At 40.3% G+C, this 25335-nt stretch overlaps 1 protein-coding gene across 1 annotated transcript in view; it reads left to right on the top strand.

Annotated features, from left to right (window-relative positions):
- LOC113162371 (complement C3-like) overlaps positions 1-25335 on the top strand; it is a 30478-nt gene that overhangs the window by 2642 nt on the left and 2501 nt on the right. The window contains exons 6-35 of the mRNA XM_026360456.1: positions 1154-1236; positions 1341-1428; positions 1619-1721; positions 2050-2170; positions 2475-2590; positions 3130-3276; positions 4268-4367; positions 4467-4561; positions 4956-5147; positions 6196-6339; positions 6543-6672; positions 7071-7139; positions 7781-7901; positions 8011-8099; positions 8226-8365; positions 10259-10471; positions 14319-14382; positions 14515-14604; positions 14784-14990; positions 15177-15252; positions 15387-15546; positions 15678-15773; positions 16569-16719; positions 18379-18464; positions 24184-24261; positions 24340-24495; positions 24656-24718; positions 24833-24914; positions 25068-25116; positions 25245-25335. Of these exons, the coding sequence (XP_026216241.1) occupies positions 1154-1236; positions 1341-1428; positions 1619-1721; positions 2050-2170; positions 2475-2590; positions 3130-3276; positions 4268-4367; positions 4467-4561; positions 4956-5147; positions 6196-6339; positions 6543-6672; positions 7071-7139; positions 7781-7901; positions 8011-8099; positions 8226-8365; positions 10259-10471; positions 14319-14382; positions 14515-14604; positions 14784-14990; positions 15177-15252; positions 15387-15546; positions 15678-15773; positions 16569-16719; positions 18379-18464; positions 24184-24261; positions 24340-24495; positions 24656-24718; positions 24833-24914; positions 25068-25116; positions 25245-25335 (3400 nt within the window). The remainder of the gene's footprint in view (positions 1-1153; positions 1237-1340; positions 1429-1618; positions 1722-2049; positions 2171-2474; positions 2591-3129; positions 3277-4267; positions 4368-4466; positions 4562-4955; positions 5148-6195; positions 6340-6542; positions 6673-7070; positions 7140-7780; positions 7902-8010; positions 8100-8225; positions 8366-10258; positions 10472-14318; positions 14383-14514; positions 14605-14783; positions 14991-15176; positions 15253-15386; positions 15547-15677; positions 15774-16568; positions 16720-18378; positions 18465-24183; positions 24262-24339; positions 24496-24655; positions 24719-24832; positions 24915-25067; positions 25117-25244) is intronic.

Genomic DNA, 25335 nt, shown 5'->3' with positions numbered 1-25335 from the left:
GTCTCAGTGAAAACATGTTGTATAACACTGGCAAACACATCTGTAATTGTGTTTTGTTTTGTTCAGCTTACAGACTAACTGTCAGCCGTAGGGCTTTCACTGTTATGATTCATTCATCATACTTGTCTCCATGCTGTTTAAAGTGCCAATACTATTTTGTCACATATCTGCGAGTGATTTACATTTTGCATGTTTAACAGTACCTAGTTAGTTACAAGTACCTTTCTCTACTCCAAACTCCAAAACATCACCAAATAATGGAATAGTTGCATTTTTTGTTTTCAATACTTGTTGACATCCACGTCCACCTGGTCTGGAGGCCACATATCGGAGAGTCACACTATTAATCAATTGTATACTGTGCAAATAAAAAGTATTTGATTAATATAGTGTGCAAAGTTTGGATAAAACTTTCAACTTTAGTGTGAGGACTGAATCTGCAGTAGCCTACACACTTGACAGTATTTTGGGCTGTACCAATACAGGCCAATAATTTCAGGAATCAATATTAGTCAATTCTCATGATTTTTCCTTGAGAAAAAAGCTTCTGCCAAATGACTAAATGTAATGTAAGCACAACTGGATGGTACAACTGGAAAATCATTGTGAGTGTAACATGTATTAATAGGGAAATGTGACTAGTGTGCATGCTAACTGATGCTTCTTTGGCTAAGATCTCCATTAAAATGGCATTTGTGAAAACTCCCCCTCCACTGTGAACTACAGTTAACTGGTGAACTACAGTTCACTGGGGAGCCCCTCCCTTTAAAACTCTACAGTTTTAGAGGTGCTTGTGACTAAGCCAAGCGACTGTGGCCTTATGTGTAACAGTTTGGAACGAGATCTTAATTCTCTAATTTAAAACTATAAGGTGTTTACCTATTCTTTTGTATTGTGTTATTGAATACAATGCATTCTAATTTGGTATATGTATAATAATCTAAACATTAATTGCCAATGGACAGATAAATACAACAAAATACTCAGGATGAACTATGTTGTCAGGATGCTAATAGCCAACCTGACAACTTTAAAAAGTTTTATTTTCCTCATCTTGAGTGTTGCGTTTTCTGTTTTGGTATTTTTTGCTCTTTGCCCTTGCTCTTTTGTCTTGATCTCTGAAGCTGGACTTTGTGTGTATGTGTGTTTCTAGTCCTGGACTGTGGAAAGTTGTGGCCAAGTTTCACAGCAATCTTCGGCAAAGTTACTCTGCAAGCTTCGAGGTCAAAGAATATGGTGAGTCCCTTTTTACCTGAACTGTTATTTACTATAAAACATATATAACATTCAGTTAATGTTTATTTAATGTCGGACACAATAAAATGCATTTTATTTTACAGTGCTGCCCAGTTTTGAGGTTCAACTGACACCTATGAGCACTTTCTTCTACGTGGACAGTCCAACACTCGCCATCAACATTAAAGCTACGTATGTGGAGGTTTTCGTTTTACACAATACTTTAGAGATCTGGGTTAAATGGCAGATTAATTGGAGGAGATAATAAAGAGTGATGTTCATATATCGTATGAAGTGGAATGCTAATTTAGCTTGTTTTTCATTTGCTGTTGTCACATTTTTAACATTCAATTTTTTTCATGTCCATTTCTTGTGGTTTTAGATATCTGTTTGGTGAGGAGGTGGATGGGACGGCCTATGTAGTATTCGGGCTTTTTCATGAAAGTCAAAAAAAGAGCTTTCCCAGTTCTCTTCAGACAGTGGCGGTGAGAAATAACATAAAATTGAACTGTATTCCTGTCATTCAGTTTGTCAGTTCACTGATCATTTAGTCTTTTAAAGATATTGTTTTACGTATTGGCTTTAACCATTACTAACAGATTTGCTGTTTTTTCCCGCTGCCATTTCACTCATTGTTATATTCCCATCTGCAAATATAAATATTTAAGTAGCCTATATAATTTAAGTATTTATGATTATTCAGAATAAAGTCATGCTGACATAATAACCTTCAGTTTGTTAACTGACTGCATTACTTTACCACTATACTCTACATGTATTATTAAAATGCAATAATGTATTATGTCACTTTAGATCGAGAATGGTCGCGGAGCTGTCACACTGAGGAGAGAGCACATCACACATACCTTCCCAAACATCAACGAGGTGGTGGGCAGTTCTATATATGTAGCTGTCAGTGTGCTCACAGACAGCGGTAAGAAAGACAGAGTGTGTTTGTAATTGCTGAATATATAGCATAGGAATTAAAAAAGAAGTTGGGTGCCAGAAAATGGAAAAAGGATAATGACCTGAATCTTAAAGCTATAAGAAGTTCATTAAATTTACTTTACAGTACATTGAAACCCAGATAACTTGAGAGTCTTGATACAAAAATAACAACAGAAACAAATTATATTCCACATAGTCCACAAATTAATGGAACATTATTTGGAGACTATGAATGAATATAATACAAAAACTGATTTTGTGTGTACATGTATTTGTTTATTTGATCACAGCTGGTGAAATGGTAGAAACAGAGTTGAGAGGTATCCAGATCGTCACATCACCTTACACCATCTACTTCAGGAGAACACCCAACTATTTCAAACCAGGAATGTCCTTTGATGTTGTGGTAAAGCATTTTTTCAGTTAATATAAACTGAATGCAATAGTATGACTATATGTATACTACAAAAATTATTGATGCTGTAAAATCCAAAATTTCATTATTTAAAATTTAATCTTTTATTTTGAAAAAGCACATGCTTTTGCCCAGCTCTTAAATAATGACTGTAAATGCAATTTGATTAATAATGGACCTTCATTCATTATGATGCTAAGGCAGATCTTCAGAGACAGAGAAAATGTATAAATGTATAAATTACCATTTTAGATCACTGTATATTACTGAGGGCTACACGGTCGTGTAGTGGTTAGTACAAGTACCCTGCCTATTACTCCAGCATTCCTGTGACAGAGGACAAGCAGTTAGGATAATGGATGATGGATGTATATTACTAAAGCTATAATTCTTAGTTCTCAGCTAGTAAACACTGAGAGACAAAGAAATCTAGTAACACTGGGTTGCCCTTAATATAATGTAATTTACTGAATGCTTCAATAATACAGATATTTTTCTGATTTCTCAGCTGCTTGTTTCTTTGATGACAGGTTGAAGTTTTAAATCCTGATGAAACTCCAGCACAAGGTGTTCCAGTGGTGGTGGAGCCAGGTGCAGTACAGGGCATCACTGCAGCCAATGGCATGGCAAGGCTTACTGTCAATACAGTGGCAAGAGATCCAACGCTGTCAATTACTGTAAGTCTACAAAATGTTTTTAAAAATGTTTTTACCCTTTTTAACTTAGAGTCCTTAGAGCCAGACACTGTACTGTGTAGTCAGTGGCATGTTAACTGCTCCTACCTTAATAATTTACTTTTTTTTTTTTTACCTCAATCACATGCAACAGCTCCTCTGCCCTTAATACTAAACAGCTCATTTGAGCTCCTTTGAGTTTTTAAGACACACTTTCCTTCCACTCTGCTCTGATTTGCCAGCTAGTGGAAAACAGTGGTTGTCGGCACCACTCATAGTCTACCATTCAACAGGTTCAGATGCTGTCTCAATAAACTGTAGAGAAAGATATGTGATCCATATGAAAACATGGGCTAAACAATAACTCGATAAAAAAAAAACCTCAAAGTCTCTTGCTGCTCTGAAAAAAACACACTATAGCCGTTGTTGTTTTATGGTTTTATCTTTGCCGAAAAAACAAACAAACAAACAAAAAAAACAACTTCTTCAAAACAATGTCTGAAAGCCATGGAAAGAATATTCTTACATCTGAGAGTAAGAACACTCGAACAAGCAGTAACCATAAGCTGAGCAGTGGCAGCTCCGCTGAAATGGTGGTCGGGAAAATGTACTTGGTAGCTGTACGTGCCCAAAATGGTCGGCTGGTTATGGACTTTCACACAAAATTATAAATCAATAAATAAAGAAATTAAAACTTTTGATAACAAAGTACATTTGCCAGACTCAAACCTGGGCATTTCACTATCAGCAAGCATGCAAACAAACATTTACCTCAAGCTTTGGGTCTATAATTGTAATGTGTAATGTGGGCACCTAACTTCAGAATTGTATGTACAATATGTAAGTACACGAAAAGCATAATATGGTCCCTTTATTTGCTAGGCTAGGCTAAGCTAAGCTGGACCAGGTAAATGTTTAAAAGGAAAGCCTATAACGTTTAGTGTATGTCTTTATTTATTAGTATGTATATTCTTACCACTGTCTCTACATTTAGGCAAGGACCAATGACCGTCGTGTTTCACAGGAAAGACAATCAAAGGCCACCATGGTAGCTTACCCATATACCACCAGCAGCAACAACTACATCCACATAGGTAAAGAAAACAATGAAATAACACCAGATGGTAAAACAAGGTGATGGCAGTGTAAGTCTGTACCAACACTACACTTGTTACAAAATGCTCCTTTTGTAGGTGTAAATACAGGAGAACTTCAATTAGGAGAGAACCTCAAAATGAACCTCGTCCTCAACAGGCAGCAAAATCAAGACAACGATATCACTTACCTGGTGAGTTAAATCCTGTAACCGTGTACTTCTGTGAATAAGTAGTCACTCCATTGATCCCCATTTCAATAAATGTGTTAGTTCTAAAACAACGTGTCGGTGAAGATTCTCAGTTGTCCACGTGAAGTTATCTGGGAGTCATGGCAACTGGACTTCGACCTAACAACAAGGAAGTCCAGTTGCCATGACTCAACTTCCAGATTTCTAAACCAACTGAAGTCACAATTATTTAATTGGCCAAGAGATAATTTCAATAAGGTAAAAATAATTTAAAGGGGTGAACACTTATTCAATACCCTTTTTCTTACTTTATAAAGACATTTTAATTTTAATTTGAGAGTGTTTTTGTTTACTTTTGTCAAAATAAGAAATAAACCAACAAGATTTTTGCCTTTAGATCCTGAGCAGAGGTCAGCTTGTGAAATATGGCCGTTACAGGACAAGAGGTCAAGTATTAATATCCCTGAATGTTCCCATCACCAAAGACATGCTCCCATCTTTCCGCATCGTAGCCTACTACCATCCAAGTGATAACGAAGTGGTGTCAGACTCTATTTGGGTGGACGTCAAGGACTCCTGCATGGGCTCGGTAAGACAGACACCAATGAAGAGTTCATCTAATTAAATTAATCAACCATGTCTGCAGTTATGTATTTCTGAAACATTTTTATGTGTATAACTGCTTTGACAAATAACAGAGGCATACCACATTTTGGTTGTATGCCTCCACCAACCAGTGAAGTTGTAGTTTACACGCATGTCTGTTGAGACCCATATTCTATTCAATTTATTGCATTTATGCAATTTATGCAGATGAAATTCTTTCCACACATTTCTGAGATGTAGATCTGAGGAAAATGGGACATACATGAGGTGACAGTGATCTTGACATTTCACAACCAAAATCTAAACAGTTCATCATTGATTCCAAGTGGACATTCCTGATACTGATACTGTTTCAGTTTACAAGAACTGCATAATGATGAGGTCATTACAACCTTGAACTCTGATCTTTGGCCACCCATTTCCCCCCAAGTGTTCTTTACATATCACATATGGGCCACAATTTTATCAACGCAATTTTAGTCTAACCTCGATCTTTGACATCTGGCCACAAAAATGTAATCAGTTCATCACTGGGTCCAAGGTAACAGGTATGCCAAATCTGAAGGCATTTCTTTAACCTCTAAAGACCCGAGCTCTAATTTGATATGCATTTTTTATTTCGCTTTGCTATTAGGGCTTATTGGAACGTGATAAGTATAAAAATTAAGCATCATCTTTTCACAAACAGTTTCAGGAAGACATCATATGTCTACAGCAACAAATTATAACACATTCAAAATATTTTGTATTAAAACTAGCATGCCTTTTTCTTTACACACCAATGTGTATTTGTCAAAGGCTGTGTTACAATTGCGATCAGCTTGCACGCACAAGAACCCAAAATGTGATGTGTACACGCATGTGTACGCCAGGTCCTAAGAGGTTAAAACATTTCTTAGATATTGTGTTCACAAAAATGTGATGGCTGTACAGACGGATGGATGGACAAACTGAAAACATAATACTTCTGGCTATCTTAAACACAGAGGCATATAAACGATATCTCATTCATGCCCTTCCTTTCACTTTAGCTGAAGCTGGAATCTACAAGATCTGATCCATCCTATGAGCCTCAGAGAGTATTTAGTCTGAAGGTCACTGGAGATCCAGAGGCCACAGTGGGACTGGTGGCAGTGGACAAAGGTGTCTACAAGCACCAGCTCACTCAGAAAAAGGTAGTTGCTTTATTCCATTGCTATCTTTGAAAACATTTGAAGGAAATTCTTTTGAAATCTACATTAAACAAACTGCACATGTTCACTTTTCAGTATTTCCGAAGTATAGACGTCTGTGTTAGCCTGTGGCTCTAAATAAGCACCCAGCAGAGCACCAAACACTGGGACTGCATTTTTTCAGTTTTATATTTCTGTTACCTCAGGTCTGGGACATTCTAGATAAGTATGACACTGGCTGCACACCAGGTGGAGGGAAGAACAGTATGAGTGTATTTTATGATGCTGGGTTGTTGTTTGAGTCCAGCACTGCTTCTGGCACGCCCTACAGACAAGGTAAGTAATAGTCTACTGTTCCAATCAAGATTAATCTCTTCTTTTTTTGTGCATTTAAAGAAAATAGTTTTGAACTCTGTACTGAAGTTCCACAATTAATTCACGAATAATTTGGAAGCAACAGATTGGAGCCTGGGTCTAGGTAAGGCAGGAAAAGAAAGTGGCAGAGTGACTGCTTCGACTTCTGTTAAATGAGTAATCGCTTCCCTGAACATAGATAAATGAATAAATAAATCATCTGGGCTTGTGTTAATTAGGCTGATCATCATTCTGTTGTAGTGTTCAAAATGCTAATAAACTATAAAGAGTGCAATGATTTTTCACCGATGTTGTCATGTGTTATTAAAAAGCTGTTTCAACTTTCTAAGTTAAAGAACTAATCTGTGTTATATTTTCAGAGCTGGACTGTCCAACTCCCAGGAGGTGGAAACGAGACACCACTATAATGAATGCCACAACCAACTTAGGTAACTGCATCTTTAAGCTACATGATATTCAGTCATATGGAAATGTATTAATTTATGTGGAATTTCACTCATGTTTAATATGCTATGCATCACTGAACAGATCACTGATCACTGGACAAAGAATGTAAAATGCCACATTAGGACGCTCACCCAAAGAATTCTGTTATTAAAACCTTAGGGAAAAAGAAAAATTACAGACAAAAGGTTCCACAACACAGTTATACAAAGAGACATTAAATATCTTTATACAAAATTGAATATTTACCAAACAAAGAAATGGATGTTCTGAGTTTTCCTATTCATCACCTACACTATATTCAGATGCATTTTAAAGGTAATATTCTTAGTAAAACTTTTTTTAAAATGACTGAAATTCTGTAATTGGAGCTAAATGTTTCTGTTTTTTCAAAGTGTATGTCCTATTTTCCTGATGACACTTAACATTGTATGTTGTCTAGCGAAGACTGTAATGTTGACCAATTCAAATAAATAGGCTGAAACATAAATTATCAAGTATTTTAGGCTGCTGATTGATAAATGACTCTGGTGTTTGGTATATATGCAGGTCCCTTTGCCTTAGCCTTGAGCAGTCATACTGGTAGTTATAAAACAAAGCAGTAACCTTTACCAAAATATTTTAGGTGGTGAAGATGATGGCAGCTACGTGGACAGCAATGAAATTATTTCTCGAATCAGCTTCCCTGAAAGTTGGCTGTGGTCAGACATCAAACTACCTGCTTGCCCTGGACAAACCCCAGACTGGTGAGGCAGCACAAATAATACACTGTTAATTTACAGTAATTTGTGAAAACTCTAGAGTTAAGAGGTACTGCACTCTTTATTAGATCTAAATGCTTTTCTTTGTTTTCAGTACATCTACATCATCAGTGACAAATGTTATTTTGAAAGACTCATTCACAACCTGGCGTATCATCGGTATTAGTCTGTCAAGAACTCAGGGTGAGTGATAAATATCTGTCTTGTATTTTAGATGTATATTACATATCTATTACCCTACACCTCCTCTATCTTTTGTCTTTTATCTCTCTCTGAATCATTACTTGTTTTATCCCTCTCATCTTTAAGGAATCTGTGTTAGTGATCCACTAGAGGTGATTGTTCGGAAGGAATTCTTCATTGATCTCAGACTGCCCTACTCTGCTGTCCGTGGAGAGCAGCTAGAAGTTAAAGCAATCCTCCACAACTACAGCCCCGACCCTGTAACTGTGAGTCCAAAACCAATAAATTCACGCAAAAGAGCACCAAAAAAAAAAAAAAAAAAAAAAGGAAAAAGGGAAAAAGCCAATGAATCACATTCTTCCTCTAGTCTAGTCAGACACTCACAACACTTAATAGAGGTGAGTGATAGAACTGGAGCAAAGTTACAGTGTGTCTTTTAATTGCAGAGTTTCTTAAACTGAATGCATTATTATGATTTTTATTAGCTATCATTTATTTGGCTAAATAATATTTATATAAAAAATGTATTAATCCCTGAGGGAAATTGTTTTGTCTTGTTACAGTTGCTCTCTAGTCAGACAGAAAGAAAAGAAACCACAACTAGAAAGGACTCCACCAACACCAACATAAACACCGAATAACAACAATACAGACAAACAAAACCTACATGTCTTTAAATTTCTCCCCCAGCAGTGCAGCCCGGATAGTGTTGAATGCACTGGAGAAATCAAAAAACATAATTCTCATTAAGCTTCCAGACTTGGGTGGGTGTAGGTGCAATAGAGCAGATGTAAGATTGAAGATATGTTGGAGAACACCACATAGCTGGAGCTCACAGGCTTCTGCTGAGATGGAAATTATATGGATGGTGGTTGGGATGTTTCTTCCAGTTTCCTCCTTTCCCTCCTTAACCCTGACAGACAATAATCTCTGGACCCTACTCACTGCCTTCAACTGCCGTCTGTTGACCTGAATGCCTTCTTTTTGTCCTTCAGGATAACTTTGATGTCTTTAGTGACCCAGGGCTTGCTACTGGAAGAACAACTAATAGATTTAGTAGGTACAGAAATTGATATATTCAGTCATGCAGTCTACCAGTCCATCAATGTCCTCACTGTGAGGCTCACAGAGAGTCTTCTAGTCTGTGGCTTCAAAGCAACCCTGCAGGGCAATGTGGGCCCCCTCAAGAAACCTTCTGTCCACCTCTTCACACTTTAAATGGTGGAAGGCTGCCTCTGAACCAAAGGTGACTACTGTGGGAGGAAATGTACCTGGTTGTGAGCGATCTGACATTCCCAAAGGGGGGATGACAGTAGAGCTGCAGACCTCTTTAACATTAGTATACATAAGGTCCAGTGTCCTCACAAACTCGGTAAATGTAGAAAGTGTCTTAGTGAGGGTGGAATGATTAACTTTTCCAGAGATCATAAAGTGTCAGGGTGTCTGGTCTGCAGACTGGCCGTGACCGTCTGTATGACGTAACACGCAACATAAGAATTCATGAATTAATAATTAATATTATGTGTAAAAACTCTGAGCGAGTATAGACATAATCCAACAGCTAGCAGTTTAATGCCACGGCTGCAGATACGCTCTTTCACAGTTATATGACCAGGATGGCACCACATGTGAATGAGAACATCAAGCACTGAGAATGAGAACATCCTCTCCTCTTGCCTCCTGTCCCACTGCACAGTGCTGAAACTGTCCAGTGATCTCACATTGCCCATAATTGGAGAGGGTAAATCTGGCGCTTTTTACCTTCTCTCTGTGCATGGCACTTCTTCAATCTTTATTTCATCCACGCTGTTTTCTACCTCCCCTGCATGATCCTCCTGATCTCATCTGGGATGTTTAAAGTCCTAGGCAAAGTTAAATCCTTTATGCTGGACGTCCTCATTCCGGGTGTAAACAAAGGAACTGGCTTCATGGTGATGGAGCTGAGGCTGTGCTCTGCATAAATGTCTTTTGAATAAATTAAAGTAGCCTATGTAAGTAGAGAAAGTAAGAAAAAAATTAGATAAAAAATTCATCTGAGAGGGTATAATTTTCTTAAACTATTTAAAAAACTAAATAAATGTATACAATAATCAATATATTTAATCAGCATCTGATCCACAAACACCTCCCTCTGTTTCTTTACTTTTCTCATTTTCAAGGTGCGTGTGGATCTAACTGAAGAGGAGAACTTGTGCAGTGCAGCTTATAAGCATGGAAAATATCGTCAGGAGGTTAAAGTTGGGGCCCAAAGTACACGATCTGTACCCTTCATTATTATTCCCATGAAGGAAGGACAGTACCCCATTGAGGTGAAAGCTGCTGTTAAAGACTCAACTCTAAATGATGGAATCAGGAAGATGCTGCGAGTGGTGGTAAGTTACAGAATTTACAGCAGACTTACAGCTTTTTATACCATTTTCAAACTGCTAAAACTGCACCTTACACCTAGCTTGTTTAGCTGATATTAAACTCTGGTTGATCTACACTTGCCAAAGTTGACAGTTTTTCCATGTATATTGACAGTTTTCCAATTTCCCCCACCCCCCAAGTTAAGAGTCTTGGTGTCATCCTCGATAGCTCATTATCATTCCAATCCCACATCAACAACATCCCCAGGTCTGCTTACTTTCATCTAGGGAACAGTAATCGTCTCCGTCCCTCCCTCACCTCCCATACGACTTCCATCCTTGTTCATAGCCTTGTCACCTCTCGTATCGACTACTGCAACTCTCTTCTCTTCAGCCTCCCAAAAAAAAAATCACTTCATAAGCTCCAACTTGTCCAGAACTCAGCCGCTCACATCACCACCAAAACCTCCACATCCGAACACATTACCCCTGTTCTACAACAACTCCACTGGCTTCCTGTCAAATATAGAATTGACTTTAAAATCCTTGTGTGTGCCTTTAAGGCTATTCACAACCTCGCCCCCCCCATATCTGTCCGATCTCCTCCACATTGCCACCTCCTCTTGTTCACTCAGATCTTCCTCCGCCATCCTCCTCAATGTCCCCCCTGCCCGTCTTAGCACCATGGGGAGCAGAGCTTTTAGCCGTTCTGCCCCTACTCTTTGGAATTCACTACCACAGGACATCCGTAACACTGACTCTCTTTCTATCTTTAAATCCAAACTCAAAACCTACCTGTTCAAGATTGCCTATTCACTTTAATCTACTTTTGTACTTGTATAGCCTGTTTTGATTTATTGTGTTGATTTATTGTTGATTGTACAGTGTTCTTGAGTGTTTTGAAAGGCGCTTTAAATAAATTGTATTAATGTATTATTATTATTAATCTCAGCATTGTAACTTTATGATTTGAATAAGCTGGAAAGGAAGTGAATCTTGCCTAGCCTGAAAAGATAATAATATATAATTTATTAATATATAAAAAAATAATGTATAAAAAAAGCCGTCCGTATAGCTAGAACCAAAATTACTTCTCATTAATAGAGGCAAATAAGAACAACCCCAGGTTTCTTTCAACATGTCTTTAAACTCCATACCAACTAGACTGCTCAAAGATGTTTTACCTTTGATCAGCACGTCCATATTTGATCAGATTAATCTATCTTTACAAACAGGCTACGTACCACAGGCTTTTAAGGTTGCTGTAGTAAAGCCTCTACTCAAAAAGCCTACTCTAGACTCAGGGGTTTTAGTATATTATAGACCAATATCCAATCTGCACTTAGGTATTTTCTAAGCAATTATGTAGACTGCGCAGTAATAACTTGTATAAAGATTTCCAGTCAGAATTTAGAGTACATCATAGTACAGAAACAGCACTGGTAAAGCACACTAACGATCTTCTATTAGCATCAGACAATGGACTTCTCTCATAAAGGGCTAGATGTCCTCCAATTTCCTTCTCCTCCAGACAATACAGAGGTTATTTTGTTTGGTCCTAAAAATCACAGAGACACGATGTCTAATCACATTTTTACCGTAGATGACTTAACATTGGCCTCAAGTAACACTGCAAGAAATCTCAGAGTTAAAATTGACTAGAAAATCTACCTTTTTTCACCTGTGAAACATTGTTAAAATTAAGAGCATCCTGCCCCAAAGTGATGCTGAAAAACTAGTCCATGCATTTGTTACTTGAACTATTGTAATTCATTATTAATAGGATGTCTCAATAACTCCTTAAAAAGCCTCCAGTTAATCCAAAATGCTGCAGCCAGATTTCTGACTGGAATTAGTAAGAGAGATCATATTTCTCCTACATTAGCTTCTCTCCATTGGCTCCCTGTAAAATCCAGAATTGAATCTAAAATTCTTCTCCTCACTTATAAATCACTTAATAATCAGGCTCCATCTTATCTTAATGACCTCATAGTACCATATTTTCCCAGCAGAACTCTCCATTCTCAGACTGCAGGTTTACTTGTGGTTCCTAGAGTTTCCAAATGTAGAATTAGAGGCTGAGCCTTTAGCTTTCAAGCTCCTCACCTGTGGAACCAGCCCCAAGTTCAGGTTCGGGAGGCAGACACCCTCTCCACATATAAGACTAGACTTAAAATTATCCTTTTTTATAAAGTTTATAGTTAGAGATGGATCATATGACTCTGAACCATTGAGGTTTCTTCCTCTAAAGGGAGTTGTTCCTCTCCACTGTTGCCTAAAGCTTGCTCAAATGGGATTGTTGCTGTTTTCTGTATCATTTTTTATATAATTATACTCAGTAAGGTCTTAAACCTTACACTGTAAAGTGCCTTGAGATGACGTCTGTTGAGATTTGCCGCTATAAAAATAAAATTGAATTTAGTTGAATTGAATTTAGTTGAATTGAATACATTCAGTGTGTGGCAACTTTTATCCTTTTGCAATCAGTAATGTTAAAATGAGTTGTTGTGTGTAATCACATAACAAAATACATGTCCATGCTCTATATAAAGACAGCATTGTGCATATTCAAAGTGGTGCCATTGTATTTCTTTGAATTCTAAAGCTGATACAAATACTTACTGTCACAATCTCTGCTGCTACTGTCACCATTTCGGCCTGGCACCCAGCCAGCTTTGGATTTTCCGCACTTCCTCTCCCTCTCCCTCTGGTCTCCACTCACCAGCCACTTCTTTCCCTCTGCTTCCAGTCATTTACTGCACATTGGCTCCACCTGTTTCCCCTTCTCCCTACAAAAACTCTCTTCAGTCTTCCCCCCACTGTCACATCGTCGTCATTTCCCAACCTGCTATCAGCCCTGCTCCTGCTACCAGCCATCCTCCCTCTCTGAATCCTCTGGGCTTTTTGTCTGCCTGCCATTGAGCAGCGGTTTTCTGTTGTACTTTGGTTTCTTGTTTTGTTACTTTGTTCCCCGCCACATTGGCAGTTTTATGTTGTTACTTTGCCTTTGTGTTTTTTCCTGTTTTTGTAGTGTCTGTTGATACCCCCCTAATTCCCTGTTTTGTGTAGTTTTCTATAATCCTGTTGCTCGTTCATACCTGCCTCGTCCCTTCCCCTCACTTGTGACAGCTACAGACCTGCTGGTGAACTTCCATTAATACACTAAGCTCCTCCCCTGTTCTCGCTTTATCTATTCAATTGCATATTATTAAGTATGTAGTGCGTCTTCTAGTCGCTCTCTCTCTCTTTCTCCCTGGCCTTGCAGCTGTATGTTCCCAGTGTGCAGTCCCTACTAACCTTGTCTGCTGCTTGTTCTTTTGTTGTGTATTGTATTTTTCTCCCTTTGCTTTCCACTTGCCCCAACCTGGTTGTGCTGGAGGTTTCTTCCATTTTTTCCAGTTTTTCCTCTCCACTGCTGCCTTGTGCTTGCTCAATAGGGGTTTGTAGGTTTTTCCATAACTCTGTAAAATCATAACTATACTATACACACATAAAGTGCCTTAACAAGATTTTTTTGTGGTTTGGCAGTAAATCAATAGACAGAAATTATAAAGTGAAATATGATCATTGATAATATGGCAACTTTATGGATAAGATTTGCTTAAGTTTAAAGAAAGGATTATGGTTTGCAGTTCAGATTAAAATGCTTAAAACATGTTGATTTTGGACACAGCCACTGAGTTTGCCTAGAAATGGTGGTTAACAGTGATCTACAGTGTTCCTTATAATAAGTCAGACTAGAGAAGCAGATATGTTTCAAATGTGTATTTCATCATTCTTTTAAAAAAAATAAACTGTAAACAATATGTAAAAAAAAATTAAAAAGTTAATATTCAAACTGACTTCTCTGGTTCTCCTGTTGTTTTTCCAGCCTGAAGGTGTACTGGTTAAATCTCCTCAGGTTGTAATCCTAGACCCCACTCATAGAGGTGCAGGTGAGTGTACCCATGATATGGCTATATTTTAGAGTCATTTAGTAGATTTTTTTTTTCTTTTTTATTACTTGCATTGATTCTCCAGCTGTTTCCCCGACTGTCGCCAAGTGCTTGCTTTTTTTTTCCTTTTAGGTGGCAGACAAGAAGAAATTCTCAACAGTGGCATTCCTATGAAGGATTTGGTTCCAAACACACCTACTAGCACACTAATCTCTGTAACAGGTGAGATGTAATGGTTATACAGTATGTAGTAAGACCTGTATAGTAAACACTGCATTGTTTTAAATTGGTCTGGTTGTTACAGGGAAATTACATAGTAGTTTTGTTGTGGTGTGTGTTTTTTTTTTTCTTTCTTCCTGCTACTTATAACTTCTTTAGTTTTTTACTATGTGTGCATCCAGGGAGAGAACATATAGCTCCACTGGTGGAGAACGCCATTAGTGGTACATCTATGGGTAGTCTGATCTACCCGCCATCAGGTTCAGGAGAGCAGAACATGATCCGCATGACTCTGCCTGTCATTGCAACCATATATTTGGACAAAACCAGTCAATGGGAAACTGTGGGCTTTCAGAAACGTAATGAAGCCCTCCAACACATCAGCACTGGTATGTTCACACTTCTAAAAGCAACATATATACATATTGCCTACAGTTTCAACAGGGTGGTCTCTTTCTTACAAACAAAAAGTAGTATCACCAGACTAATTATATTAAAATAAAAATGACTAGGGGATTTAAATGATAAACATTGAATGGCAGACAGTAAAAAGTTGTGCACTTGTTTGTCTCCAGGGTACCGGAACGAGCTTGACTACCGTAAATCAGATGGGTCTTTTACTGTATATGCCCATCGCCAAAGCAGCACTTGGTGAGGCATTCAAACACACACACGTGTAAATGTTTGCAATCCTCTTTTAACTTAGAGGTTGACAGTGTGACAATGGATGTAGCATTTCATGTGCAAATAAACTAAACTACTACCCATCTCCTCTCCTCTCTAAGGCTGACTGCCTATGTTGCCAAGGTGTTTGCGATGGCCAACAGCCTGGTAGCAGTACAAAGTGAAGTGATCTGTGGCGCTGTCAAGTTTCTGATTCTCAACGCACAGCAACCTGATGGCATGTTTAAAGAAGTTGGAACAATTGTTCAGGGAGAGATGATTGTATGTGCTCTGATTTTATAAACATCAGTCTTCAACTTAATGCTAAAAACAAACAAATTAACGACATTTAACACTAACATGACTATAATCATAATTCTATCATTAATAACATGTGTTTGTATGTACTGTAGGGTGATGTGCGTGGCACAGATTCAGATGCCTCCATGACGGCCTTCTGCCTCATTGCTATGCAGGAATCACGCACACTCTGTGCTGCCACCGTTAATGTAAGTAAATCATCTGCATACAGTCAGATGACACTTTAATTCAAAGTGACTCTAGTGTTCTCGTCCAGGGTGTTGAAACTCTAAACTAAACACGGAGCTAACCAGACGTCAAATGAAGAGGATTCACTTCATTAAAGTGCCGTTTATTTTCTTCTCTTCACTTAAAGTGCGTGAGTTTATATGGTCATTTGGTAAAAACTGTAAAAACACAATACAAAAGGAAAACATTCAGTCTCTGAATACTAGCACCGAAACTTATACAACCGAATATCAATCAAATACAACATTGTATGCTTTCTTGTTTCAACACATACATATGCAGATATAACGTTTATAGTATGAACCATCAAAAGTACAAACTTACGGCATTGCGTCTATGGTATTTCTTAGCAGATGGCAATAGATTCACATGACGGTCGCATGTGCCAAGTTTCTCCCGTATCCCATCGTAAACAGGAAATTACCAACGTGATCCTCCGCAAAACCGGAAGTCACGTCAGATTATATAAACTTCTCAAATTAGCGATTTGTCCTAACAGAAAACATTTTAATATTCCTATAAACATAATTATAAACATTTTGGCTGAACACTTTGCATTAAACAAACTTAACTACGAATTCAGGAAAAATAAGCATAAATTAAAGATTGCCCTAAAGGCAACACAGTGACTTACAATGAGGTACAAGGAACAAAGGCAGGCACAGTTGTTTCTGTTTGTACTTAAATCTATTTTTTTCTCTCCATTCTCCTGTTTCACTGATTCATTCTTCCCTCCTGTCTTTCCTTCTGTGCAGAGTTTTCATGGAAGCATAGACAAAGCAGTGACCTACCTCGAGAGGCGTCTGCCCAGCGTCACCAACCCTTATGCTGTTGCCATGGCATCATACGCCTTGGCCAATGAAAACAAAATGAACAAAGAGATCCTCTATAAATTTGTTTCTCCAGGTATTGTTATACAACAATAATATTATGGGGTGATTTTTAGCTCAGTACAGAAACCTGTGACCACTTCTGATGTCCACATGGCCTAAGAAGGATAGAAACATTCATTAAAAATGGATGAAATGTTATATGAAAGGATGTCCCAACAACTTTAAAAGAGTTCTGACTGGAATTACAGAGAGATCACATTTCTCCTACAATTCTCTCAATTGGTTCTCTGTATAATCCAGAATAGTTTGAAAGACTTCTCGTCATATATAAAGAACTTAATGATTAAGCTTCATCATATCTTGAAGACCAAGCAGAACACTTTGTTCTTAGAGTGCAGGTCTACTTGTGTTACAATTCCTGCCTCATCCCGGTTCAGTTAGTTTTGTTTCTGTTTCCTTTCTGTTTTCACCTGGTCTCAATCCTGTGGCTCTGCTCTCCAGCCGCTTTCTGTCATGTCCATATTTGGACACTCTCCTTGCCACTCTCCTACATGGACCCCATTTTGTGTCAGTTTCACCTGTGCTACCTTTCCTTTATGGCTCCCCTAAGTCCTCTGTTTGTTGTCAGATTGTTGTACATGGATTCACCACTCACTTTTACGCTCTGTTCCTGGCCTTGGACTTTTTGTTACACCCTGGACCTTCCCTTAGTTTGCTGGACTTTGTTCTCCTGCTTGTGAGTTGTTTTCCTGCCTTTGCAGTGATTTTCTTTTTGGTTTCCAGTTTGTACGTTAGCTAATATTTTGTATTACTGCGTCAGAGCAGTGATTTCTGTTGCTACTTTGTATTTTGGGTTTACAAGTTTGTATTTTTGGTTTGGTTCTTGGTTGACCTTGCTTTCACATCTCGTCTATATTTCTTGTCGTGTCCCTACTTGATTGGTTTCCTGTGTCCTCTCTTTTGAGACTGGGTAGTAATAAAATCTTTTTTGTTTGTTATACTCGTGTCCCGTTTGTTAGTTTGTCACAACTTGAGTTTCCGAATGCAGAATAGGAGGCAGAGCCTTTAGCTATCAAGCTCCTCTCCTGTGGACCCAGCTCCCAGTTCAGGTTTCTCCTCTCCACTTCATTATCTGCCGCCATTGAATATCATTAACGTTGTGTCTTGTTTCTTGGGTCTCCTAGTGCTTGCTGACGTGGGATTTGTTGTGTTTTCTGCATAATTATATGAAGCTGTGCTGCTATATTCTGTAAGGTTCTTAAATTGTGAAGTGCTTGAAAATGACTTTTGTTTTGATTCGGCACTATGTAATTAAATTGAATTAAATTGAAGCAATTGCACACCTGAAGTTTGCCAAAGACTACCTTGACACTACTAGGAAAATTCCTTGAACAGATGAAACACAGATAAAAGTGTTTGGGAGGAACATGTAAGTATGATGGAGGGACTGTCATGACTTTGTCATTACTCTGCATATGTAATGGGTGTGATTAATAAAGACATGAAAGGACAGGACATCAGGACAGTTTGTGTTCTATCAGTGTTTATTGAAAATATTGTTTGATATTTGTGACTCTAGTGAAGATCAGTCCACATTTCATGACCAACTTATGAAGAAAACCTTGAAACTCAAAATAGTTAATTTACATTTTTTGCAACCAAGTAAAGTTGAAATAAAATTATCAAAAGTCTCCACAGTAAGGAAATAATTATTTGTCATTGTTTTCCTCAGAGCTGTCCCACTGGCCTGTAACTAAGGGAAGTATATACACACTGGAAGCCACTGCTTATGCTCTTCTGGCTCTGGTCAAAGCCAAGGTGAGTATATTCCCCTTAGAAGCTCAAGCTTGGATCATTGACTTGTTGTATATGAATGAATGTTTCCCTTCAGTTATTGCAGTTATGTTCTCCTGGTTAAGCAGTAATTTTTGCATCTCTACTCTCTGATGAAGAAGATGTAGAATCTATAAGATCATTAAGTGACCTTTATTCTGTTGAGAGGTCTACAATTCTTTGGATAATTTCTTCTGAACTTCAGTGAAGTTCACTACCAAGTATATACTAATGTTAAAGAGGCCTACAGCTCCCCTGCCATCCTCCCTCTGGGTAAGTCTGATCACATCCTGGTCTCCTCCCACGGTACACAGCTTTGGTTCAGAGGCAGCCTTCCACCATCAAAAGTGTAAAGATGTGGACAGAGGGTTGCTTTGAAGCTACAGACTAGAAGACTCTCTGTGAATCTTATGGTGAGGACATTGATGGACTGACAGCCTGCATCACTGACTACATCAAGTTCTGTGTGGACACCTACGTATCCATGAAAACTACTCACTGCTTTCCATACAAACCCTGGGTCACTCAAGACATCAAAGCCGTACTGAATGACAAAAAGAAGGCATTAAGTTCAGGTGACAGGAAAGCAGCAAGGAGGGTCCAGAGACTGCTGTCAGGACAGGACAGGTCAGGCTTGAGGACCATCACTGACTAAAGGTCCAGCAGCATGGTGACTGATCGAAATGTGGACCGGGCCATCAAATCTAATAATTTTTCCAGTAAATTCCAGGCTGAGCCTCAGTATGCCCTGCACTTTACTGCAGGCTCCTCAGTCCCTCCCCCACACAACGCTACCAACACCAACATGACGTCCATCTCAGCAGGTCAGGTGAGGAGTGAGCTTCATCACACAAAGGCTGCAGGATCAGATGGAATCAGTTCAAGGATGCTGAAAGCCTGTGTGGTCTTCTCCAATACATCTTCAACCTCAGCCTGCATCTGGAGAGAGTTCCTCTTGGGTGGAAAAAGTCATGCATAGTTCATAGTTCCGCTGAATAAGATGCCACGTCCCAGAGTCCTCATTGACTACAGACCAGTGGCTCTGACATCACATATTATGAAGGCTTTTAAGAGGCTGATCCTGGAGTCCCTCCGGCCTGCACTACTGGGAGAGAAAAATGAAACAAAGAATCTGGTGATGGACTCAACCCTCTCTCTATACAGGTCATTCACAAGTATAAAAACCTGGGAATGTACTTGGACAATAAACTGGACTGGACTAAGAACTCATCAGCACTGTACAAAAAGGTTTAAAACCAGATATTTTCTAAGGAGGCTCCTGTCCTTCATCGTCTACAGCTCCATGCTGCGGATGTTTTAAGTGGCGAGTGTCATCTTCTTTGCTGTGGTCTGCTGGGGCCGCAACATGAAGGTGGCAGACACTAACATGTGTGTGTGGATGTTAAGATAAGATATTCTTTATTGATCCCACATTGGGGAAATTCAATTGCTACAGCAGGTCAGTGCAAAAAGAACAACAGAACAACAGTAATGTGCAAAAAGGATGAAAGGGTGTGCAAAAATACAAAAGTAATAAACATTTAACGAGAATCTACAACTATATACACTATTACGACTTAACATATATAATATGTTATACGTAATAATAAAATAAATAAAGTAAAAAACAATACAGTCAGGTGGGCTATGGATGCATGATAACCGGTTTTGTACATGTATATTTAAACTGTGGCATTGTACAGTCTAACAGCTGTTGGAATGAATGACCTGCGGAACCGCTCCTTCCTACATGGAGGGTGTAACAGTCTGCAACTGAAGGAGCTGCTCAGTGCCTCCACTGTCCGATGTAGTGGGTGAGAGGTGTTGTCCATGATGGATGTTAGCTTGGCCAACATCCTCCTTTCACCCACTTCCTCCACAGAGTCCAGTGGACAGCCCAGGACAGAACTGGCCCTCCTGACCAGCTTGTTGAGCCTCTTTCTGTCCCGGTCTGTGCTGCCTGCTCCCCAGCAGACCACGCCGTAGTGGATAGCAGAGGCTACCACAGAGTCATAGAAAGTCCTTAAGAGAGGCCTGCACACTCCAAAGGACCTCAGTCTCCTCAGAAGGTGGAGGCGACTTTGGCCCTTCTTGTACAGGGCATCAGTGTTGTGAGTCCAGTCCAATTTCTTGTTGAGGTGAACACCCAGGTACTTAAAACTTTCCACTACCTCAATGTTCAGACCCTGGATGCTCACCGGTGTGTGTTGTGGTGTTCTCCTCCTGAAGTCAATCACCATCTCCTTTGTCTTACTGGTGTTCAAGCACAAGTGGTTGCACTCACACCAGTCCACAAAGTCCACAATGACTGACCTGTACTCCAGCTCGTTCCCCCCCGACACACAGCCAACAATGGCCGAGTCGTCAGAGAACTTCTGGAGGTGACAACTGCTAGTGTCGTATGTAAAGTCTGATGTGTAAAGGGTGAAAAGGAACGGTGAGAGCACCGTCCCCTGAGGAGCCCCAGTGCTGGAAACCACCACCTCTGACACACAGTTGTGTAGTCTCACATACTGTGGCCTGTTGGTGAGGTAGTCGGTTGTCCATGCAGCCAGTCGTCCGTCCACTCCTGCCCCTTTCAGCTTCTCTCTCAGCAGAGCTGGCCGGATGGTGTTGAAGGCACTGGAGAAGCCAAAGAACATGACCCTCACAGCGGTTCCGGCATTCTCCAGGTGAGTCAGCGCCCGGTGCAGCAGGTAGATGACAGCGTCATCCACCCCGATGTTCGGCCTGTAGGCAAACTGCAGCGGGTCCATCGCGGTGCTGACCACTGAGCGAAGGTGGCTGAGGATGAGCCTCTCCATGGTCTTCATCAAGTGGGAGGTCAAGGCTACTGGTCTGTAGTGATTTGGCTCCTTAGCGTGCACCATCTTAGCAACCGGAACCACACAGGAGGTCTTCCACAGGACCGGGACCGTCTCCAGACTCAGGCTCAGGTTGAAGATGTAAGTGACCACCTCACAGAGCTAGTCAGCACAGTCCCTGAGCAGTCCGGGTCCGATGCCGTCTGGACCTGCAGCTTTCCTGGTCTTAAGTCGCCTCAGTTCTCTCCTCACCTGATTAGAAGTGAGGCAAAGGGGGGTGGAGGTGGGGGGCAGAGATGGGATGGTTGTGGATGGGGGTGGTGTGAAATGGTGAGAGTGCGTGGGGGTGGGTGTAGCTGCTGTACTGGAGATGTGTGAAGTGGGAGGGGGAGGGCTGGAGTCAAACCTGTTGAAGAACAGGTTTAACTCATTGGCCAAGCCCTGATCTTCATCAGATGCCACCGTGCCTGCTCTCTGTCCGTGGCCAGTGATGGTCTTTAGGCCTCTCCACACATCTCGAGCGTTGTTGTTCTCCAGCCGCTCCTCCAGCTTCCTCCTGTAGCTGTTCTTGGCCTGTCTGATTTTGTATTTGAGTTCATGCTGAACTCTCTTCTGCTCCTCTCTGTCCCCTGAAATAAAAGCCCTCCTCTTCTCCTTCAGTAGGGCTCTCAGCTCAGGGGTCACCCAGGGCTTGCTGTTAGAGAAACACCGCACCCTCCGAGTTGGTACAGTGTTCTCTACACAGAAGTTGATGTAGTCAGTGACGCAGTGGGTCAGGCTGTCGATGTCGTCTCCATGAGAGCTGCAGAGTGTCTCCCAGTCCATGGTCTGGAAACAGTCTCTCAATCTCTCACTGGCCTCATCAGTCCACACTCTCACTGACTTCTTCTGGGGTGGTTCTCTTCTCACCCTGGATTTGTATTCAGGAAGCAGATGCACCAGGTTGTGATCAGAGCGGCCGAGTGGGGGGAGGGGGTTGGAGTCGTATGCGTTAACGTTAACGTTCGCATTCAGTAAGTCCAGCGTCTTGTTCTCCCTGGTGTGGCACTTAACGTACTGAGTGAAAGTGGGGAGAATGGAGGAGAGCGAGGCGTGGTTGAAGTCCCCGCTGATGAGAAGCAGCGCCTGCGGGTGCCGGGTCTGCATGCGCGTCACCGCTCCGTGGAGTCGCTCGCAGGCTGCCGCTGCGTCGGCCGATGGAGGGATGTACACGTTAAACACTATAACATGAGAAAACTCCCTCGGGATGTAAAACGGCCGAATGCCCACAGCTAGAACCTCGATGTCACGGGTGCAAAGCTGTTCCTTAACAGAGACGTGCGCCGGGTTGCACCATCTCTCGTTAATAAACACCGCCAGTCCTCCTCCTTTCTTCTTACCACTGTCTCCTGAACTCCTGTCCGCCCGAACCAGTTTGAATCCATCCAGGGCAACCACAGAGTCCGGTGTCGATTCATTCAGCCACGTCTCAGTGAAACACATGAGGCTACACTCCCTGTACTCCTGCTGTAGCCGGGTCAGCGCAGTCAGCTCGTCCATCTTGTTGGAGAGGGAACGGACGTTTCCCATAATGATGGATGGAACGTATGGTTTGTACCTCCATCTCCTCTCCCGAAGCCTTCGTCCTGCTCTGCAGCCTCTCCGTTTCCTCCGTATTTCAGGTGGAACCTCAGGTCTTTCGGTGTAGAGAGGTGCAGGGCCGCGCAGAGCTAACAGCTGATCCCTGGAGTAAACAATGGAGCCATGTGCGAAGCTGAGGGGATCCGCCGACGCACTCCCAAAAAAGTTAAAAAACAATGAAAAACAGAACACAAAAGTAATAAAATTGGTCACCCTATGTGCAGACTTGCAAAAGGCAATGACCACATAAAAGAAAACCCGTAAGGCGGGCCAAGAAACAATAGAAAAGAATAGAAAAGGAAAAAGAGAAGAGAGAGCTGCCGTAACTAGCTGCTGCTCCTGCAGCGCCATCTTGAAAAAAAAAAGAAAAAAAAAAAATTAAAATATAAAATTATTTTATATTTGTGTTGGTGAGGATATTTTCTGGTTGTGGGTTCCTTTCTTTCAGTCTGAATTGAGAGCAGCTGGAACAAAACTAAACGATTTCCCGCTGGGATTAAGTAGTGTTAGTGTTTTGTATCTTGAAAGTTTTATCTATTTGGAGATGTGTCTCTCGCTGTGGAGTCGCAAAGCTTTAGAGGACTTTGACACAACTGTCTTCTATTTATCACGCGGCCCTTTCATCTATCCCCAAAAAGGCCAGAACCAGTTCACACCTGCACCATGTTGGACACACTTAACAACCCATTTTAGGTAAGAAGGGGGTTGAGCAGAGTTGTGACTATTACATCCTCCCCATCCTTTGTTTCACCTAACGAGCCTATTCAGGCCAAGGGCTGGAGTGAAACCAAACCTGGAGCATAAATTTGTGGTCTCTAACCAACTATTTTCAGACTGAAGAAGCTACTTGGATAAGTAGCGAAACGTATCAACCTAACAAAAGGAAGGCCAGATAACTTCATCTGGACAACTGATAATCTTCACAGACAAAGCCTTAGAAATAGCTTTGTAACCCAGCCCAGACTGATCAGCGGAGTTTAGTTGTTTTTAGTAAGTAGTAACTAAGAGGGCAGATGCCTTTTTTCATAGGCCTAGGTGTTACTTCTTCAAAAAATACAATTATCATTAAAAAAATACATTTTCTTTATCTCTGACTTTGTTTTGTTAAATTTATAGTTTATCAGGATGCAAAGATTAATTTGTACAACCTGCTTTGTGAAACCATGAAGATAATAGGATAGGGGAAAGATTATAGACTTTAGAAGCTCACCGGTATTAATTTAAAATATAGCCATTACAGAATCAAGCCAACTTCTTTCCTTTTGCCTTGTGTTAATAAGGCCTTTGAAGATGCCAGACCTGTTGTGAGATGGTTGAACCAACAGCAGAAAGTGGGCGGAGGCTATGGATCAACTCAGGTAACACTTTTATCAGTTAATCTGGGTTTATTAAACATCTTTTTCTTGTTTTCTGATACACACTCTTGTTCCCTTCAGGCTACTATAATGGTGTACCAGGCAGTGGCAGAGTACTGGGCCAGTGCTAAAGAACCACAGTATGACCTGCATGTGGAAATTTTGTTGCCCGGCAGGTCAAAATCTATTAAGTACAACTTCAACAGGGAAAACCACTATACCACAAGAACATCTAAAGTAAGAACAGACATGCACAACGAAACTTGGTGTGGCTTATTAATGTCAACACTCTTGTTGCTTTCTACATGTTAGTTTATTCTGCTAATCGCTGTGTGTGTGTGTGTATGTGTGTGTGTGTGCGTGCGTGTGTTTGTGTGTGTATTTTAAATCCCTACAGTTTAATGATATAAACCGAGATGTGAAAGTGACTGCCACTGGCACAGGAGAAGCAACACTCACAGTAATTTTTCCCTAATGAGACCAAAGACATTTTAACACTGTGTAAAATACTATGAAAATAAATGACTGTGTAATAATAACAATAATAAAATGTAATGTCTTGTCTATGTGACAGATGGTGTCGTTGTATTATGCTTCACCTAAAGAGGAGGAGAGTGACTGTCAGAAATTTAACCTGTCAGTAGCGCTCATCCCAGGTATTGTGGTGCCCTCTTTGTTTTCCAGCTGGTCTTTATCTTACCTGTTTGTGTTTGTCTGTTTTCTGAGAATCTGTTCTTTTCCCCTTTCTGATTTTTTTTAACATTATGTTAAAATAAGTACATAAGATCATGTAATATTTGTTTTTCCAGAGAAAACTGATGAAGAGGGGAAGATATACAGGCTGACAATAGAGGTTTTGTGAGTATGATGAAGCATACTGTATACAGTAACATGGATTTATTCAGCCTTTTCAAAACTTCACGTCTTACACAGTCGGTTTCTGTTATTCTCTGTCTTCTAATTGTTTGATTCAATTTTCTGTGCAGATATAAGGACAGGGAGCGTGACGCGACCATGTCAGTTTTGGATATTGGCTTATTAACTGGATTCACCCCCAACACAAATGACCTGGACTTA

Source organism: Anabas testudineus, chromosome 1 (assembly GCF_900324465.2).
Source record: "Anabas testudineus chromosome 1, fAnaTes1.2, whole genome shotgun sequence".
NCBI classification, from domain to species: Eukaryota; Metazoa; Chordata; class Actinopteri; order Anabantiformes; family Anabantidae; genus Anabas; species Anabas testudineus.
The sequence above is the reverse complement of the archived record's forward strand: the minus strand, read 5'-3'. Positions and strand labels throughout refer to the sequence as shown.